Source organism: Pollicipes pollicipes, unplaced genomic scaffold (genome assembly GCF_011947565.3).
Source record: "Pollicipes pollicipes isolate AB1234 unplaced genomic scaffold, Ppol_2.1 Scaffold_4002;HRSCAF=4701_pilon_pilon_pilon, whole genome shotgun sequence".
In the NCBI taxonomy this organism is placed as follows: Eukaryota; Metazoa; Arthropoda; class Thecostraca; order Pollicipedomorpha; family Pollicipedidae; genus Pollicipes; species Pollicipes pollicipes.
Window position 1 is genome coordinate 183730 of NW_023596420.1, and position 20858 is coordinate 204587.

Consider the following 20858-nt stretch of genomic DNA (forward strand, 5'->3'; position numbering starts at 1 on the left):
ACAGATGCACTTCCTCACCAGTCCGTATGACATTCAGATTGATTTAATTATACGATAAGCCCCTAAATTCACATTTATATAGATCGCTATAGTTGTCCATGATGTGCAAAAAAAAAAAACAGCTGCCGCGCTCATCCTATGACGCGTGCACATATGCAGCCGGAAATACACTGACAAAGCAATTCACTTAGACGCACCCGTATAATACACAATTTCACCGAATCATGACATAGTTAAAATAAATTCTAGAAACCTGTTGGAGCGCATCCAAACAGTTTTATTATTATTAACACCCCCAGCATTCATAGAATTTCATTTGAAAGTACCGTATTGCCCGTTATAATTATTTGCTTTTTATTTGATGTGAACTCATTCGCATCTACTGCTTGGCCAACGTAGCTGTTTTCTATCGAAACGACACAAACGCTTGCCTAGGCAACTTTAAACATCACTGATAACGCCCTTCTTTACACTTTTTATACTGTACCCTATAAAAGGACTTTGTATAGAACATTATTCGTACAGTACACCTAAAGTAAACGACGGAATGTAAGTTGTTGGCAAATAGCGCATTACGTCTGCGCAGAATCGCAACTCCCTGATGGCAGATGTCGATATGAGTTCCAATGCAATGTATGTGCTGCGGCAAACGGTGCTGCTCGAGTTCTCAAAAGGCGCGCCCTTTCATCAACAACAATATGTGGTCATCCAGACTGTGCACGTGACAGACCAGAGAGTGTGCACGTGCCAAGATGTCATTATAACTTGGAACCCGCCATTCTGACATGAGGGCTCAAACACAAGAATATGCTACGCAGTCCGATGTGGCGCATTCACCAAAAGCCAGACCGTTCATGATGCAAACTCAGAAAATTTGAACTTTTAAACAGACGTGCAAAAATCAAGCAGACATTTGGATCGCCTGTGAGACTGCTTGAAAGCTTGGTACCTCGCACACTTACATATAGGTCAAGAGTCTGGACCGTAGGGCTTCCAGGTGTATGTGATGCAGCTGGACTCGTGCCCTCTTCTGCCGACTGTGCCTGTTACGCCGGCCCGCCGAACCGCGCGCCATCTGGGCCGGTCGGCACCACATAAAAGCGGCCAGCGCGAGCGGTCATCACCAGAAGCTCCACCGTTTCGTCCGCTGCAGATCCCCCCAGTACGGTGCTGCAGGAAACCAACATGAAGGTAACGGCAGCGACGGGACGTGGCGCAGGGGACGGAAGGCTGTGGAGATTCAGCACTATCACCGACTTTGCTCAGATGTGTGACAAGCTTTTGCGTATACGACAATTCAGATGGGTGATATGATGCGTTTTCTCAGCTGCAATCGTCGCTTTGCAGAACAGTGCCTGATGCCTTTAAGACAAGCTTGAGTTTCTGGCTTCGGACTTTGCCAAGAAGCACCTACTCGCTATATATCCGTTACCCGCACGAGCCCTCGTCAGAACTGTTTGCCGTATTTCTTTCATCGCCGCCCCAGTTTGCCAATAGACGATACAGTTTCCGCACAGGCAAGGTCAGGTTAACAGACTGCGGGTCCACACGTTCAACGTTAAACTGCTCGGACGCACTCTCATCGTTAAACTGTTCGGCAGCTTCCCGCTTCTTTCTGGAGACTAACAAGAGTGCAATGATTGAGGGAATGTGCTCAGAAATCCGCAATCACGTCATTTTACATCTTTTCAGGTTCTGCTAGTCCTTGTTGCCGTTGGCCTCGCCATCGCCAGGCCTGAAAACCGTGGCGGCTTCAGCGGGTTCTCCGGTGTTCCTCCCCCTGTATCCGCCGCAGCCACAGAGGCAGCACGCAGTGTCTCAAGGTCAAGGGGCTATGGAGCACCTGCTGCAGCATCAGGACCGGAGCCCAGTGTTCAGTCTGGATATGGAGCTCCTGCTGGTGCCGCTTCGGGACCCGAACCCAGCGTTCAGCCTGGATATGAAGCTCCCGCTGCGGCTTCGGGACCAGAGCCCAGTGTTCAGTCTGGATATGGAGCTCCTGCTGGTGCCGCCTCGGGACCGGAACCTAGCATCGCAGAGGTAAGACACCAGAATGGTAATGTGAGGACTTTCAGTTGCAGAAGGGTCATTTCATGATTGATAATGCAAGGGTGTCGGTTAAGACACGGAAGCACATCAGTGCAACAACTGGCGCTCGATTATGGCATCAACTTACACAAAAATCAAGGGGAAAGGCTATGTGATCCGACTGGCAGCTGCAAATTGTGTGAACCGTCTTCTGTGAAATCTTCCGTTCATGCCAAGTTTTTCCCAGGAGCCGGCGGCGTATAACTTCGAATACACCGTAAAAGACGAGGAGAGCGGCAACGACTTCGGTCAGCAGGAGACCCGAGACGGTGACAGCACCTCGGGCTCCTATTACGTGCTGATGCCGGACGGCAGGATGCAGATCGTCAACTACTCCGTGGACGGAGACTCCGGCTTCGTCGTTGATATCCAGGTTGATATATTTTCCAAGTGCTTCGCATATATCAGTTTTTGAATTTAATTCAAACAAATAACAAGTGCAGAAACCACAAAAACACTTCAGAAATACAATGGTAACAAGTTGGTGTTAGTCTTGATGAATATTTTGCGGAAGCAGCCTATTTGCCGCGTAACAGATGCATTGCATGCAGAGCATATGCCCATGTGCAATTCCCTTCTAACCGCATTTGCAAGAGAGCGCCATGTATCATGTGTTTTATGTGTTTTCAGTACGAAGGAGAGGCTAACCTCGCCGGAGCCGCGTCCGGACCCGAAGGGAACGTCGCTCCGCCCAAGCAGTCGTATGGCTACTGAACAAAACGGCGGTTCGAAGGCTGAGTAGGTGGCGCTACTCTGAGGTCGCCAGATGACGCGGCCATCGCTATTAAGCTGCGCCGATGCAACCAAGCCACGACCTGTGTCATCCGCCCGACTGTTGTCAGAGCACAAGTCTGTCTTTCATGGCGGGTGCGCTCAGAGTCATGTTCATCAGCAAGTAATTTGCAACGCTCTTTAAGCACGACTTGAATCCGATTTTGTCGACCAGGGCCGCAGGATAACTGCAGCGTTTTTTGTCGCGAATTTCGTGAGTTGATCACGTCCAACGCGAGGAACACCTCGTCAGAACGCATTCTCTGGTGTTCGTAAATCTTGCACCAAGGCTCTGCGTTTTTCTTGTGAATGCTATGTGTATTTATGCGTAAATTTGCGTTTGTGTACCGTCTCCCTAACATGTATGTCCGTATGCGTCATAATGTATTTATAATATAACAATATTGAACCCAACTCAGTGGTTTCCAAACAGTAATAAAGCAAATCAACAAACGGTTGAAGAACAGCGTTCTACATCACAAATTCGAATACATGGTTTACCATATTATCAAACGTACCAAGCTATTGCATTCGCTTATCACAAATCTGTATTTTTTGAGCCAGACAGAAGTGCGTATTAGGTATGACGCATGCAACAATATGTGCTTATTTTGCAAGCTTCTTCTATGTGTGACAGCCATGTCGAACTCCTTCGAGTACAAGCATTCAGGTCGGCACCAGGCGAATGACTGGCCAACTCAAAAGGAGCATGTCCGCTTCGCATTGCGGGCGCGGTGCTTGCGGATGGGCTGGACTCGTAGTACTCGTACCGGACTCCAAATAGCGCTGTTTACAGTGGGCCGTGTAGTGGCCCGTGTGCACCACGCCAGCGTGCAGTATCGCGCTGTACAGCTCGTACATCCAGTCTCCCGATACGGCAAAGTATGACGACAGGTCCAGACCACGGGCGAAGTCCGCTGTCGTGTGGAGCTTGTGTCCGTTCTGACCCAGCTGCAGTAAGAACCATTTTATGTGCATTACAAGCATGCGTAGGAAGCTCTGAATCTTGAAGTTTTTGGAATACTTTTGGGACGTCTGGCACATGAAGCCCTCGGACTTTCTTCTCCGTGGAGTACCTCTTCCTCGGTTAAAATTGTCAGAGCGGTCGAGCTAGCGCACCTCACCCAACATGGATGGGATCGGCAGGCTCAGGTCCCAGAGGAAGTCAAACGTCTCTAAAGCGTGGCCGTGCACCGTGCACCGCAGCGTGGACTTGAACTGTCCGACAAACAGATCAACGCACTTCGAGTTCTTCAGAAACAAGAGCCGCTTCCAGGCCTCCAGCGGTTTCTGGCTAGCACTGAATCTGTCGTGTGTGTGCTTAGGGGGGGGGGGGAGATCGAGCTGGTTGTCAAAATGGTTCACGCCCTCGGAAAGTCTCCAGCAAGTATATGGGAAGCTCTTGTGTGTCCTGCTGCTGACTGCCCGTGAATCGGGCCGTAAAACGACGGAATTGTTTCCTTAATAGTGAGGTAGTCAGCGCCCGGTCAGCCTCATCTGGGCTGTCCCATAGGTTTCGCATCAGCGAGGCAAATGCCCTGATGAGAGCACCCTCCTTGGTGGAGGTGGTCGTGTTGATCTCTCTCGATTACTCAGCTCGTAATATGTAGTCATGCAAGGCGCGGGCGGGGGTGAAAAGCGCCTTTCCCGTCACCGACGAGATTTGGAGCCGTCCAAACTGTTACCTAGAGCCAAATCTATCAGAAACCGTTATAACATAGTTAAAAACGCGATAAACCATAAAAACAAAGGCCGATGAAATACGATGCGGCATAACTATCCAGCATTTTTGTTTCGGTAGTTCATTTGCACGTATCGTTTTTTGGCCATCAAACACTGAATGGTGGTTTAGACTAAACTAATAAAATTATCAGACGAAGGTATACGTAACATAATCAGCCTACAGGAGCGTAGTTTCCTATGCAGTAGGGGGGAGATTGTACCTCATAACCAGGAGTGTAGTTTTCCAGTTGTATCTATCATTTTTGTTGACTATTTTTATTTACCATCATTTTTAGGTTTCAGCCCCCCCCCCCATTTTTTTCAGACACTACGCCCTTGCTCCCAGCTCTGAAAAGAACGTGCGTCAAATCTGGGGAGAAATCTGTTTGAAGTGCGTTTTGCATGCTGGCTCAGCCATTTTTCTTCCTGCACCACCTCCCCTCCCTCAACCTTACTTATTTTGAAAACTGCATCCCTGTGGCCATACATTTACCGATGACATCAGCCTACAAGCATCTGAAAAATATCATCTTTTGTTTTGTAACAACATTGTACAATTAGCTGGAAGCGTTACCGACCTTTGCTATCTTCGCCTAATCATTGACGGCGCAGAACTCATGCTTAGTATGAAGCCAAATGCCCAATGCGTACGTGAACACCTTTATTGCCTTGATTTGGCACTATACATAGTACAATAAATGGAAAAGCGCCTTATCCAAGTGCCTGGTCGCCGGTCAGAACGCCCAGTCTGAGGTGCGACCAGCAGTGTGGAAGGCCTACAACAGCGATGCTCCGCAATCAACAGTTTACGTGAAAGCCGCTGCTCCACCCAGCAGCAGGGAGCTCCAGATGAAACTTTGACATGCGTCGCTGCAATGTCCTCCATTGACTTCTGAAGCTACAGCTCGGGTATCCACAAGGGTATGGAAATGTCTTGAAGCGCTTTTTCCTATGTCTTGGTGCTGCGGTGCCAATACTCTGCTAGTATCAGACGCATCTCATTTCGAGGTTTCCCAGAGTATTTGTTTTTTGAAATATGTTCAAAAGTTATGACACTTCCTTTCACCAATCAAACTCGCAGTCGGGATTTTGCAGGTCAGGGTTGGGGGTGGGGGAAGTGGGGATTAGGTGGCTACTGTTGTAACGGAGAATCGGAGCCCGAGGTGTGGGTCGGAAGGCCGGTTGAAGGAGTATGAAAAGCAGTTATTTCCACAGCAGTCGCCGATTCTCGGTGAAGAGGCGAGCCATGAAAAAGGGACGGGCCACCGGGCTGGCGCATGCGTGGCGCACAGCCAAGGTACCGCTCAGCCGGCACCGCACCACGCTCATGTCTTTGACACCTAGAAAAGAAGAAATCTGAGTGACCTGGAGCTAAACACCACAATTAACCTCTCACGGAAGTAGGTCGATTGAAAGTCGACGGATCTGCTGTTGCAGGAAACAACACTTTGATGGATCTAAAACAGATCGAGTCTTTCTCAACGTGTTAGAACCCGATTCAGCTTTTCCAAATGTTCCTTGTAATTTCGACTTGCAATCAAGATATCAACATGTAGGCATGCATTACTGCCTTGGAGACCAGAAAAGGCCATTTGCAATGCACGATAAACACACGCCCGGATGGCCGGTTGAATACCCTTCTCTCGGGCGGGAATAAATTTGACCCACCCGAGATCTTAAAAACTAAGATCGCTAGAGATGCCAAATTACCAGGGTAGATTGACCTATGCGAGAAATCAGTTATTTCCAAATTTGGGTTCATAGGTTATGACCTTTGGGTCAGATGACGTCAAACAAGGTCAAACTCCAGATTGCTGTCTCGAGTGCAGCCTGACCTCCCCATGCAACCGTCGTGAAGCTAGATGCCTGGGCTAATCAAAAAGCAGATCAGGTTAGTGACCTTTTTTGACCTTTAAAAGGTCAAGGTGGTTAATTCCCCACAAGATTGCTGCTATTTTGTCCTTCTAATAAGCATCAGGAATTGTGCTAGGTGACATGTTCCTAAAAACAAAATGTTGACCAAGGTCACTTTAGGTCAGTGACCTACTCAAAACTTTAAGAAGTCCATGAAACATGTCTTCTGCGGTCCTGTCATCAACGAACTTGAAATGAACACCAGAAACTACCTGATAAAAACAAGCTCTCGAGTAAAAAATCAGCTTAGTTTTGGCCTCCTTCTGACCTTCATACCTGACCCTAGGTCGATAAAATTGATGCAATGCTGAATTCAATAGGTTCATTGTTTAAAAAGCTATCTCAAATGTTAATGGCCTCGTCTCACACCCCCCGTTGCTGCATCACATTGAACGATTAGCTAGAAATGCCCTTTGTTGACAACCATGGTCGCTGCTCTGCTGGTGCTGAAAAGGCCATTACGCTGCCGGCTGAGCCATGGAGGTTGAGAGGTGCTCATCCTGACGTAGATTACATGCAAGAAGGCACTCTTGCCTTGCTTGAAGAAATGTGGCCAGCTCCGGCCCCAGACCATCCCGTCGGTCCCCGGCCTGATCAACCGGGGTAGCATCTTCGACCGCAAGAACTTCTGCGGAAGCCACGCCGTTTCGGCTCATGAACAAGGACTAAGCGTTTCTCATTCCTGCAGATGCCATGGTGCATCAGATTGCCCATGAAGGTGCCAAGGTATAGCGCGGATTGACCGCGGCTCTCCATTGAAAATATTGCAATGTTTCATGAGATTTATTTATATATATATGCGTATATACATGCATGTATATACATATCATGTATATGTACATATATATATATATATATATATATATACATGAATCACCAGAATTCCGCATGTCAATGTTTCTACAAAAAATAAAAGTACATAGTTACTTTATGTTATAAGGTCTGCACCCTTTACAACACGCACGTCTTATTTTTCTGTATTTGTTGACTCAATTGCTTTACACCTGGATGTTCACGCTATATCCATATTTTCTTTCCCAGGTGAAAACGTCGCCGGACACCCCACATGTAGTTCCCGCGGATAATGTTTCCTTCTATGTCTTGGTACTCATAACTTATCCATACTCAGTTTTATACTTTTTGGTCTGTCCTATTTCCAAAGTGGCACTGAAGCCTGTCATGTGCGTAATTTTTACCCTCCAATTGCTGGAACTCCTTACAACTTATGCCCGACCTCCTGCCAACGTGACGCTCTGTGTGTGCTTTGCTCGGAATGCTCTGCTCTGGTGTCATCTGGATGACGCGCGCCCAATTTGAAAACTAGCTATATCAACTTTCTGATATTATATCAAAAAATATTTTGGCATCTCTTCGAGAGCGATACTAAATGTGGCTGTACCCGAGCAATTTGATTGTTCGTCTACATCCCTCCGTCTAAAATTGACTGTCCGTCTACCCAGCCGTGTACAGGAGACGAGGTTTATAAGCGACGGCGAGGTATATAAGCGACGAAATGTGTACGCGAGGTTTTGTGACACTTGCTCATGTGACTCATAGTCCCCTTGTTTTTGTCTTTCCCGTCACGTGCATATTGATTTGCATCTTTACGTTTCGGCTGGATTTGTATTCGAAGACCGTATGCCTGTTTCATTCAAAGCATGCATATATCAAGAGCCATCCATTCCTTCACCAACTGCTAGGAAAGTGCTAAACGTTGATACGACTGAGCTCACGAATTCTTTTGTCACTATTCAATTCCACAATGTTGTGTTCTCTTCAAAAGCATCGGCACATTCATTGCCAGAAAAGATGGCCTAAAATTTCTTCGCATGGTTGATGAAAGTTCTCCCCAGTTTGCTTTATCAACCTCTTTTCATTCTGCGGAGCCTTCTCTTCCGTTTATTTTTGCCACTCCTAACGGGACTATTTCAGTTAGTTCTGTTCACGTTCCAAGCTCGACCTATTGTTCCAGCATATTTTGCACGTTCTGCATGGACAAGATTTTAAATATGGCATGTTTGCTACCTGCATCGCAGAACCTAATTTATGGTTTATTCGTCCTCACCACAAGACCTGTTTTGATTTACCGTCGCGCCGTATGCAAATTTGTTAACGCTATGATTTGTTCAATTTTATGATTTTGTCGGGCGGCGTCCGCGTGTTTCGCACACGCTCATCACTGCGTCTGGGTGCCACAAGTGGCACATCAAACCATCGCCACCCTCAGCTTGCGCTTGATAATGTTGCCAAGTTCGCTGAAAAAATAGTTCGTAACGGAGATAAAACGACCCCAGTTATCCGCCGCGACCAAATGTAGTGGCGGAGAATCGGAGCTTGAGATGTGGGTCGAAAGGCCGACTGAGCGAATCTGAATAACGTTTATTTCCACAGCAGTCGCCGACTCTCGGTGAAGAGGTGAGCCAAGAAAAAGGGCGGGCCACCGGGCTGGCGCATGCGTGGCGCACGGCCAAGATACCAAGGTAAAGGAGTCTGAGCGACCTGGAGTTACACACCAGATTACCTTTTCCTCGATCCAACCCACAATTTACATGTAACGTTCCAAAGCATCCTATAAGAGTTCCTGGCCCCAACCCACCCATCCCGACGTTTGGATGCACTAAAAACTATTCCTTGGCTTCTTAGATACAAAATGACACCAAGGGTGGATGATTGTCCAGCCAAGAAAACACGATATGAAGTACCCCATTGCTAGCCCATATGGTAAGCTGAGATTCATTGAGTCCGTAATCGAGGTGTATGCTATCATCTGAACATTTTGTGTTCACTGGCTCAATAATGATCATTAGATAAGACTTACCTCCGGGTATCAACCGCTGCCTTAATTCCCATTTTCATAACGCGGACTGGTAATGGGGAGGGGGGGTTATGCGCCCTCTGGCATTTCCAAAATAATAAATATAGTGTTTAGCAGAAAACACCAATGCATTGGTCTGAGCGAAATCTTGCGATTGATACTAGTCTTCATGTTAGGTCAGTATTTGACCCCACTGCGGCAGGTCAAAGGTCAAATGTTCCAGAAAATTGCGTTTTTCAGCATTACAACACCATACATACGAGTCTATACCCTGAGAGGACCCAAAACTTAAACAGACTCTTCCTTGTTAAGTTCTGAGCACAAGGCCTTATATTTTTGTGTTTTGAGCATATATCTATGACGTACGACTCGGTTAAGGGGAGTGTTCCACATTTGCCCGGAGTTTTGAACTGAAATAGCCATCTTGAAGATCATTGGGTGCAGTTCACAGCCATGCCCTTCCAATTTCAGTTGAACTGAACTTGAAGCTGGATTTTATTTTATCTCAAACTGACGAAATATTCCATGGAAACCATTTCAAAGTCGCCCAGGCATCTGTGACGCCATGATAGCGTCATTCAAATCCTGCTACTACATTTATCATGCAACGATCAAGGCCAAGAAAAATATGAATGTCGATTCGCTCAAATTTGGCGTTCGTGGGCTCAATTTTTATATAAAGCGACCGTCAATTAAATCTCAATGTTATGCAAACCACGATGACGCAATGAGACCATGACGTAACAAGGAGCATATTCGCCAAAAACAGGCATTGTGCTGTCTAGAACAGCCTGTTCCACTTCAAATTGTACAAATAGTTATACGTGAGCTCATTTCATATTATCTGATGCTTGCTTCCATATCTTAAAATGTGGAACGTTCCCGTTAACCCGCGCTCGGCCCGAGAAGAGTGGACTTCCCTTGTACGGTTTTTTCGAGGTTAAAAGCGAACCTGCGCCGCCACATTTAAGTTTTTCCTTTGTGCATATTTGAGACATTCATCAGCCATGATCAGTGACCTCGGTCAAGTCAAAGAGTTCAGCCACTAAACAACTTTGAACATTAGAAACTTTTTTGTGGGCCGTTTGGCATTGTTCAAACTTACTGTATTAATGAAACTTGATGGTACCTACTGCTGGGTTTTTCAGATTTGTCCAATCAAGTGATGTCATGGACCTGAGACCAGATAAATGTTTCCTATTTTTTGCAAATAATGTAAATTTGTACACATTTCGCGCAGTTTTGGTGTTTGCATATGAGTAAAAGAGTAATAGCTCAAATGCACAGCGATCATATGACCACAGAGCGCGTTACCTTGTTCCAGGTCATGACCTACCTATACAAATGCTTTCTGCAAACACAAACTGGGCACAAAATAGGCAGTGTTATTGGTAGCTTTGACGCATTACTGAAAGATTGCTGTTTCGGCAGGCCTCGACCAAATTGTGTAAGTTTTGCTATTTTGAGAGGAAATGACGTTACGTGATGAAATTTAAGGAAATTCATGTCGGTATGCCTCGGTAAAGCAGCGTACGGTTTGAAAATGGTGAACGCAAAAACATCTAAAACCAGCAAACATCAGTTTTACAGTGGCAGATGCAGGGTCTAGGTCACTGACGACTGCTGTCATACCAGAGCTGGTGTGACGTCATGCGACCAGCGCAAGCCTAGCGAATGAATTAGTGTGTTTACAATCACCATCCACACCGTAAACTCTCCGATGCACCCCGTCCACAGCGAGATAGCAGAGCAGGACCAATCAGTGGGGCGGTCATTACCCCGGCCTCCCGGCAGCCACTTAGTGGGGCAGTCATTACCCCGGCCTCCCGGCAGCCACCCAGCCCCGCCGGCCGTGGCCGATGTTTCTCTGTGTCAACTCGATAAACTAGCAGGGCGCTCGCCCTCTGGCCGGGCCCGTGACCCTGGCCTGCCGACCAGCGCGCCATCTCCGCCGGCTAGCGCTGGATAAAAGCGGTTGGCGGAGCAGCGGGCACCATCAGACTTCAATCGGACCATCTGCTGCAGAGTCCTTTCAGTGCGGCGCGACAAACACCAGCATGAAGGTAACGGCAGTGGCGAACGACGGGGAACGGAAGCTATAGTACGAAGTATGCAGGTGTGATGCGGGCTCCGACGCGTCTTGAGAACAGAGCAGGGGAAGCTTAACTTAACGTCGATTTGAAATTGTTATAGCCAAAATCCCCACGTCATTGTTTCCCGCTCGTGGCTTATGTCCATGTGTTGTTTTGGAGAGCGCACTTTTCGGTATAGGCGTGCGATTGTTTACCTTTCCCCCTTTCAGGTTCTGTTAGTCCTTGTTGCTACTGGCCTTGCCATTGCTAGGCCTGAAAACCGTGGCGGCTTCAGCGGGTTCTCCGGTGTTCCTCCCCCTGTATCCGCCGCTGCGGCAACGGTCGCACACAGTGTCTCAAGATCAAGGGGCTATGGAGCTCCTGCTGCGGCTTCGAGACCAAAGCCCAGTGTCCGATCCGGCTATGGAGCTCCCGCTGCGGCTTCGGGACCGGATCCCAGTGTCCGGTCCGGCTATGGAGCTCCCGCTGCGGCTTCGGGACCGGATCCCAGTGTCCGGTCCGGCTATGGAGCTCCCGCTGCGGCTTCGGGACCGGATCCCAGTGTCCGATCAGGCTATGGAGCTCCCGCTGCGGCTTCGGGACCGGATCCCAGTGTCCGATCCGGCTATGGGGCTCCCGCTGCGGCTTCGGGACCGGCTCCCAGTGTCCGGTCCGGCCATGGAGCTCCCGCTGCGGCTTCGGGACCGGATCCCAGTGTCAGATCCGGCTATGGAGCTCCCGCTGCGGCTTCGGGACCAGATCCCAGTGTCAGGTCCGGCTATGGAGCTCCCGCTGCGGCTTCGGGACCGGATCCCAGTGTCCGGTCCGGCTATGGAGCTCCCGCTGCGGCTTCGGGACCAGATCCCAGTGTCCGGTCCAGCTATGGAGCTCCCGCTGGTGCCGCTTCGGGACCGGAGCCTAACATTGCTGAGGTAATGCATGGGAAGTATGTTGTGAGGACACTTAGTTGAAGAAAAGCCATTCAGAGTTAAAAATACAAGACCGTTGAGTAACGCGCGCACACACATCGATACAACTAATGGTGTTATATTATCGCATCAAATCACACAATAATCAAGAGATCAAGCTATATGCTGAGATTGACAACTTTAAATTGTGTGAGCGATGCTTTTCTGCTCATGCTAGAGTTCTTTTCCACAGGAGCCGGCGGCATACAACTTTGAGTACGCCGTGAAGGACGAGGAGAGCGGCAACGACTTCGGTCAGCAGGAGACCCGAGACGGTGACAGCACCTCGGGCTCCTATTACGTGCTGATGCCGGACGGCAGGATGCAGATTGTCAACTACTCCGTGGACGGAGACTCCGGCTTCGTTGTCGACATCCAGGTAATGTTGCTGCGCATGTGTTTTTCTTCCTGTGTAACATCAGGGGGTACAACTCGCGCTTGAATGTGTACCTACGTCTATATGTACATGTACTGGGCTTTCTAAAACTGTACATTCTTTGTTTTACCCAGCACGACTTCAATTCTAACTGAAGCTGAAAATTATACACACCGGCCTTAAGCGCGATGTCTGCGAATTTATTAACATGCAGTCATAGAGCCACTTCTAAATCTTGGCACCCATGAGAGCACGTAGATCAACTGCTCTCTTTTCGGCCCAATGCATATGGTCGCACGCCGTTTGGCCTCTTAAAACCCGAGGTCATATGTGCTCGACGAGGTCTCGGGTATGACAGCACTGATCCTGTGATTAGTTTGGCCTAGTATCTGCGTGGATTTTGCCTACATATCACTACCGATACATCTGCATAGATACACATCTTGGTGGGTGCGAGCGAGCAATTGCACCGGTCAAGATGAAGCTTGAGTTTGAGGTAAAATTGGTTGATGTATACATATACACACACATATATATATATATATATATATATATATATATATATATATATATATATAATTATATATATATATATATGTATGTATACATGTTATATATATAGGTATAAATATATATATATATATATATATATATATATATATATATAGGTATAAATGGGTCTACAGTTATGTGGTTTCTCTGACTAAATGACTGTAACTGGCCCGAAAAACGAGGCGTGCAGTTGGAGTAATAGATTGCAGCTGTTGGTAATTGGGGCATCCTGCGGAAAGAAAGGTAGCACCGTGCTTGGTTGCCATTGAGTGTGGCTGTGCCAGGGTTGGCAGGCTCGGAAGGCAGGTCATAGACTCTGCTCTGTAATACCGCTCCAAAGATCCGGTTCAGCTAGAGACGTCTGACACGTGCCACACTTTTCAGTACGAGGAGCCAGAGCTCAGTGGTGCCGCCTCGGGACCTGAGCCCAGAGCTTCGTACGGATACTAGGCGGCGCCACCACCGGTGATACATGGCTACTAGGCGGCGCCACCACCGGTGACGTTTGGTTGCTAGACGGCGCCACCACCGGTGATACACGGCTACTAAGCGGCGCCACCACCGGTGACGTTGGGCTGCCAGACGGCGCCACCACCGGTGATACACGGCTACTAGGCGACGCCAGCATCGTTGATGTTTTCAATTTTCAACGGCAAGGCTATTTGTATCACTGCCAGCACGATTGGTTGGCAGTGAGGCTACCGCCTAGGGCTATCGTTTTATCGGGGATCGGTAAGTGCTATTATTCTGTTCGAACTGCAGAACCTGCCTAGATCTGGTCGTTTAAATGCATGACCTGTGACAAATGCTGCCTTATCGCCGAGTGTTTGCGGAATGACTGATGTTGTAATTTATGGGCTCGTGAAAAATGCGTACTGTGTACTTTGACAATACACTTACATGACGTTCAATGATTCCAAATGTGAACTGAGAAAATAAGAACTCTAAAATCACGTTAAGGTGATTTAAATCTGCATTGCGAGGCCATACGGCAGCATTGTTATATCAGTTTTTATGAAGGTCATGTTATGTTTTCGTCCAGTGGTTCAGCTCAGCTTGGTCAGAGAGAGTGTGTGTTGTTGGGGGTTTACGACGCACTCAGCTGCTGAGGCTTTATGGCGTCGCCTGCCTCTCACCATGGCAGGAAGGGCGGACACCGCGGGGAATCAAACCCTGTACCCCTGGTCTCCCAGATGCGTAGTGGTTAACGCAGACGGTACTACAGACACCCTCGGTCAGAGAGAGACGTATAGCGACGCGGCGATCTATATTGGACCGAGTCCAGTGGCTTCCTGCCCCTGCTATCCCAGGCAGGCACGACATTACATTCAGTTAGGGTGAACAACCACTCATAAGTCAGCTTACACTGGGCTAGCACGCGCACACCTATCACGCGTCCCGCACGGTCCGCCACGGGACGGCGGTCAGCGCCCGCGGTGGTAGGTCGCATTCCACCGCGCGGCCGAGGCCGCGCCGCGACACGGCAGGGACGGCATGCTGTGTCGCCGGGCCGGCTGGGCGTGCTCACAACGGGAGACATGTTCGTCATTACAACATTTAGTACATTATAACGACGGGAGGAGAGGAAAAAGGAATCAACATTCCTAGACGTAGATCTGAAATATTTTGACTAGATACCTCACGTGCCCCGTCAACTCAAAAAGGCACAATGTAGTTCCACGTATGGCACTTCGTTTTGGATAGAAAAGAGATATCTTTAAAATCCCATAATCGTGCGCGCCCATCAGTGGAGCACTAACAACGTCTTACGATAGGTGGGACTTGATTCAGGTAGATATACAGTAATTTAGGGTAACGTTGTAGATGCGTTACGCAGTACCGATTACTTTAAAAGCAACAATATTTGACAATTTTTGCCGTTGTCTGGAAGCAGTGGCAAGTGAAGTATGATTTTCATTTCTCATGGTCTTTTGAAAAATGAGTCACAAAAAGAAACAAGGTCAGCAAGAGTACCTTCCGCTACGGACGCAATTCCAAAGACCTAAGTCTTCACATGACGCCAAATTAGGCAATTTAGGATGTATCATGTTAGGTCATCATCTCTAAGCACAAGTAAAGCGGACACGCACGATAGCACCTTTAATTGGCTTCAGTACTACTTTGTAAATTGCCTCGGCGGACGGCCTACTACTATTGAGTGATGCGCTTTTAGGGGCTCAACCAAATCACGTGGATTCCTTCACTCCAACCGGTGGTCCTACAGCAGCGCTATCGAGTGCATATGGTCGCGCTCTTCGCGTGCAAATGTGTGACTTTGTCCCGTGCTGCCGTACCATACACGGACAACACCCTGCCCGTCGGCTAGCCACATTTATTAATGAACCGTCAGGGGGTCATGTGAAGAAAAAAAAGGTGGTGTCGAGCAATGATCGATGTACATCTGGTACAACAATGTCGTGTGGACACGGTCCCATCCGCCAAGTACGACACTATTTTGTTTATTTGCCGCCGTGACATTGCCAATTGCCGCTGCGGTCAGACCGTCAGTACCGAGTAATGGGTCATCAGGAGGTCAACCGACCGAAATAAATGCCTTGATTGGACCATCGTGTCACAGCACCTGCTGATATCCCAAAAGCAGTGCTATTGAGGACACACAGTGGTAGCCTTCGGGCGCGATCATCAGTATTGTTGGTGAGTAACCGTATGCTGGCCATCACGTTGCGGCCCGGCCGGCTACCGTTAGTACTTTGTACTCAGGGGTCGTACGAACAACTAGCGAGATGTCTGCGGATGACCAATTCATATTGCCGGTCACGATGATATTATGTGCAACCAGTCACGCCCGCTGCACCCGAGCATGAGTTTTATGCTGGCTGCACTACTTTTTCGTGTTGTCGCTGCGGCCGGACGGGCAGAATTGAGTGGTGGTCTTTCTGGGAGTCAGCCGAATAAATAGGATGTCTTCATTGCACTAGTGTGTAGCAGTGCCAGGCAATAGTCAAAAGTAGTGCTTTTGATTAAGCGCGCTCGCACTTATCGCTCTTGATTATGGGTATTGCTTCGGTGCCGTCGTATGCTGGCCATGACACTACGGTCCGGTCAGCTGCACTCAGTAATGCGCGGTAAGGGGCTGATAAGAACAAACTAGGTAACGCCAGCCGATCAGCGACTTACCTTACCGGCGGCTGGAGTTATCACAACGACATCGACTGCATGTGGTCGTACCCGTTGCGCACGCCAAGAACTATTTTAAATTTGACGTCGTAGCTTCGAAAAACGCCGCTGCGCACGACTCACCAGCATTAATTGGCACACTTATAGCGGCGACCGAAAAACCTGATGCCGTAATGGGACAGTCGGCTTACACCATGGGCGATGGTCTGCCACCAGAGCCGCGCGGTGGCGCCGCAGCAGCCGCTGGATATTTGTGGTCACAGGCTGGGTTGTGCGTTGTCACATGCGTCGTACACACATGGCACACGTGCGTCGGAGCCAGGCTACCATGCCTTACTGTTACAGAAATGTTCGCTGGAATGCGTGTCATTTCAGGTCAGCAGGCATCAGCATATAAAGCTGGCATCCAATCAGTCTCGGGCAGCTGCTGGTTAAAGGCGCCCGTATGAACGTATGAACTTGGCCAATGCAGCGACGTAGAGTATGAGAATAAGTGGATGCCCCCTGGCTATCGAGACGCATGCTGATGCACGTGAAATCGTGGCGCCGCCGTAATGGCACCGCGTCACTAGGGCCCTGCGCCCGAGATCGGGACGACTGGTGCTGATCACATCTAGCAGAGATCGCTGGGCGACAGGTGGGATGAGCATCGTTGGCCACAAGCATGTCATACGTGGCGGCTATTTGAGGCAGCAATCTCTGGCGTTTTGACAAGCTTTCACGAAAGAGATGTTGAAATCCCCAGCAAACACATGACATGAATATGTCCAAGACATGAGTATATCCGGCCAAAAAAGAGCCGCAGGGGCCCACCCAGGTTGGCCTACCTCAGGTTTTGTACACATCCTCGAAACAAATCCCCTGACCAGCATATATTTAGCTATAAATGAGATCTTTTGACCCATGGAACTTGTCCAAACGGTTTTTAAATGTTGCTTCAGAGGGACTTTGTACAACTTCGTTTGTCAGCCCATTCTAATGGCTCACGCCTCTTTGACTGAATGACATCTGCCTCTTCACAACTGTACTCCTACCTCTCGCTACATAAAATTAATTCCACCTATGTCTCGGTCTGATTTCCAGTGCTCCATGTAGATCTACCTGGCCTATCCATTTCATTATCTTCATATCATAATCTGCTATACCAGATCCCCTATAAGCATACGATACTTCAATGAATACAAGTCCAAGACCCTAAGCCTATCCTTAGATTCTAAGTTTCTAAGTCGTCAATCCCATTTATCATTCTAACTCCTTTTCCCTGCACTCTTTCCAGTCTATCCTCATATTGTTGGAAGCACGGGGACCAAGCTTGAACACAGCACTCTAGATGTGGTCTCACATAAGCTAAGTACAAACTTTTGATCACATTCCTACTCTTATAATAAACATTCTTCTCTATAATCCCAGCATCCAAAGTGCCTTGCTCATAGCATCTCCGCATTACTTTTCACCCTTTGAATGCATAGAAATAGCAACCCCTAGGTCCTTTTTTTCCTTAATCTGGCCAAACTCCCGGCCTCCCATTTCATAGGTAATGCCCTCACTGCTAAAACTACCCACATACATCACCTTGCATTTATCATAATACAATGACATTTGCTGCAGAAAAGCCTAGTTCACTAGTTAATTTAACGCAAGTTGATTTTTTGAAAGCCCTACCAATTTGATATCGTCAGCAAATTCTAGCACCTTTCTCCCTAATCCTATCTCAATACCATTTACAAAAAGCAATAAAAAGCAAAGGGCCCAACACCGTCCCCTGTGAAACCCCACTGTCTACTAGTTCGCACTGATATGTTGTACCATCGAGCATGTTACGTCAATGTTAAGCTAAGGTGACGTGGGATTTTCCGAACAGTTTTACATAGATTTAGAACTGCTCGACGATTTTCTTATTCTTCTAAGAGGTCCTCTATACAGCTTGTCCTGGCATGTCTGACAATCCTGCATGGACATTGGTATGACGTTACTCGCGCCGACGCCAGCGAGAACATAGGTCATCTGTGTGGAAGCTTGAAAGCTGCAGTGCTCTGGCTGACCGCTAGATGACGGGTCCGCTGATGAACGGTATGGTTCTTCCCCTGAGCGCTTATGTCCCACCTTTGCAGCATGCATCAAAAATATACCCTTGTGAAACCTCAGGACAGTCTTGTCTCATATTAGCAATGGCAGTGATAGAGCAGCGGCATCACGACATAATAATGATCATTTGTAATATTTTCAGTCAAAATACGCTGCCGAAGTTTTCCCGCAGCACCACGCATCTTTCGTTTACCGCAGCACGGAGTGCAGGCAAGCCCGCCGCAGCTGACGGCGGTATAATCTGCTGAGTACCGTCTTCGGCTGTTATGGGCTAGAAGTACTAATTAGAGCTGTTTCAACAGCACTTGGTGGGCCTGTGGGTTAAAAGTGACACCTCCGCTGGTAAAAACGCCGACGGTGTAAACGAATGGTTGTAGTTGATCCTGCCGACGGCGTAAGCCATTTACAAAAAAGCGGATGAGTTGGGGGTTAAACGAGAGCGTGACTCCTGTCCATATGATACAGTAACGTATTCAGGATTTCGTGAAGAGGGCCCACGCAACATTTTGGTGTGTCTGGAGTTTGTGTCTCATTTCCAACAATTTTGTATAAGGAAAACTATTCCGGCTGCTGCCCCCTGCGGCTTAGGCCCCAAGGAGAACCGTCATTGTGTAGATCACGGAAAGGTGTACCTTAATTCATTTAGCCAGGCCCGTACACACGAGCAGGCGAAACGCCATGAGTGACAGCAATGGGCTGAGTGAACGGGTGACGACAGTGATGAAAGGCCCCACTCGCTCGCGAGCACGAGTGGGGCTTTCAGCAGTAAGGGCCTTAATCGAAGTAGGCCAAGACCGTGTGGGGGATCCCGGGGCGATGAAGCATGCACTGACCAAGTGAAGTTTCGATCAACAGCAGCGTCAACAGCGCCAGCCCTCCCATAGCATGAAAACACGAAGACCAGTAGGTACCTCACCTGGAAGATCTTGAAATCGAGGGTGCGGCGGCGGCCAGGCAGGTCAATCAACAGGTCCCCTCCAACAGCGAAGGGCCCTCCGAGCAAACGAGGAAACCCCAAGGCCAATGTGGTGGAACCCTGAAGGTTGAGAGTACCCTAGCAGGTTATTATGTAGGGCCCCGACAACAGTGTTGCGCCGCCGACCGAGCGCCAGATAATACGGCAAAGAAAGCAAGGACAATATGGAAAACTCCTGACCGATCGGATTGACCCGGTAAGTGGACATGCAGGGCCCTGGTACCAGCGGAGGGCGTCTGGACAGTGCCTTAAAACCTTCCCATCCACCACTCTCGCAATCAGCGCAGGGCTCTGTTTGCCTGCTCATGGAGTCTTCAGCTTTGCTCGCTGCCGCCCTAGGTCGCCTGAGGCACACAAGACGTCCAACAGGTCGCCTGAGGCACCGAAGGCGTCCAATAGGTCGCCTGAGGCGCCAAAGATGTCCAACAGGTCGCCTGAGGCAACGAAGATGTCCAATAGGTCGCCTGAGGCACCGAAGACGTCCGATAGGTCGCCTGAGGCGCCAAAGACATCCAATAGGTTGCCTGAGGCGCCAAAGACGTCCAATAGGTCGCCTGAGGCGCCAAAGACGTCCAATAGGTTGCCTGAGGCACCAAAGACTGGTCCTGATCCAAAGGCTGATCCAGTGGACCAGCTTGACGACGTTCGGGTCGCGACTCGTGGACGGCGCAGAGGACGGCGAGGAAAGTACCGACGTGAGCACCGGCGAGCCTTACGCTCGGGCGCTGCCTCTCCGGAGCTGATGTCCGGCAGGGCGCGGCGGTACTTGGGCACAGCGCGGCTGGATAGGTCACACGGCAAGCCTGCTGGGCTCAAGAACAGCCCACGGCACAACTGTCGCTGGGGGTGACGGCTCGCATGTGCCAGCGATGGTGCACGAACAATCGATCGGCAATCATTCGAGCCCCAGTTACAATCGCAGTTATTTAGTTAAGACGCATCCACGTGGTGGTTTTTCTGCGCCTAGTCGTGAATGAAAAAAGAGCCCCACACAGCACACAGATACACAGATACGTATAGATACACAGTTTCAGTCAATGAGTCAGCGACTTAAAACAGTCAAGAATGCCTAGCGCGAAGGGGCGCAGACGGCCGTCGCAGGCAGCCGGTTCCGCGCGGCGACGATGCGGTACGGAAAGTGCCGCTGGGTGGCGGTCAGTCGGACGCGTGGCAGATGTAGTGAGCCGACACCGCCCGAAACAGCCCTAGTTTGGCGTTGGGAATACTCGGCGCGTTTCACGAATACAACACGCAATGCACTGGGAGATTCGGGGGCGTGCAGTGCCCCGTACACATTTAGGCAGTCCTGGTGGCGCACAGGATCCGCGACGCTACGCCAGCCGAGCGTCTCCAGAACGAGCGAAGTGTAACTGCTCCGGCG

At 49.0% G+C, this 20858-nt stretch overlaps 2 protein-coding genes across 2 annotated transcripts; both read left to right on the forward strand.

Annotated features, from left to right (window-relative positions):
* Positions 1 to 1965: 1965 nt before the first annotated feature.
* On the forward strand, positions 1966 to 3231 carry LOC119093339 (pro-resilin-like; the record flags this gene model as incomplete). The annotated part of the gene is made up of 3 exons (XM_037216286.1): positions 1966 to 2040; positions 2276 to 2461; positions 2719 to 3231. Coding segments are annotated over 3 exons (345 nt in total), but the record flags the coding sequence as incomplete, so codon positions are not given.
* Positions 3232 to 11754: 8523 nt separating this feature from the next.
* LOC119093340 (cuticle protein 19.8) lies at positions 11755 to 13728 on the forward strand. The gene is made up of 4 exons (XM_037216287.1): positions 11755 to 12149; positions 12200 to 12314; positions 12544 to 12729; positions 13663 to 13728. Exons 1-4 carry the CDS (start codon positions 11755 to 11757, stop codon positions 13726 to 13728), a joined length of 762 nt encoding a protein of 253 aa, XP_037072182.1.
* Positions 13729 to 20858: the final 7130 nt, after the last annotated feature.

Bases quoted from the DNA above. Each gene is read 5' to 3' on its own strand.
- LOC119093340 (XM_037216287.1), top strand. From the start codon at position 11,755: ATGGAGCTCCTGCTGCGGCTTCGAGACCAAAGCCCAGTGTCCGATCCG. The intron at 12,150-12,199 runs GTCAGGTCCGGC...ACCGGATCCCAG, and splicing joins CTTCGGGACCAGATCCCAGT to TGTCCGGTCCGGCTATGGAG. The intron at 12,730-13,662 runs GTAATGTTGCTG...CACACTTTTCAG, and splicing joins GCTTCGTTGTCGACATCCAG to TACGAGGAGCCAGAGCTCAG.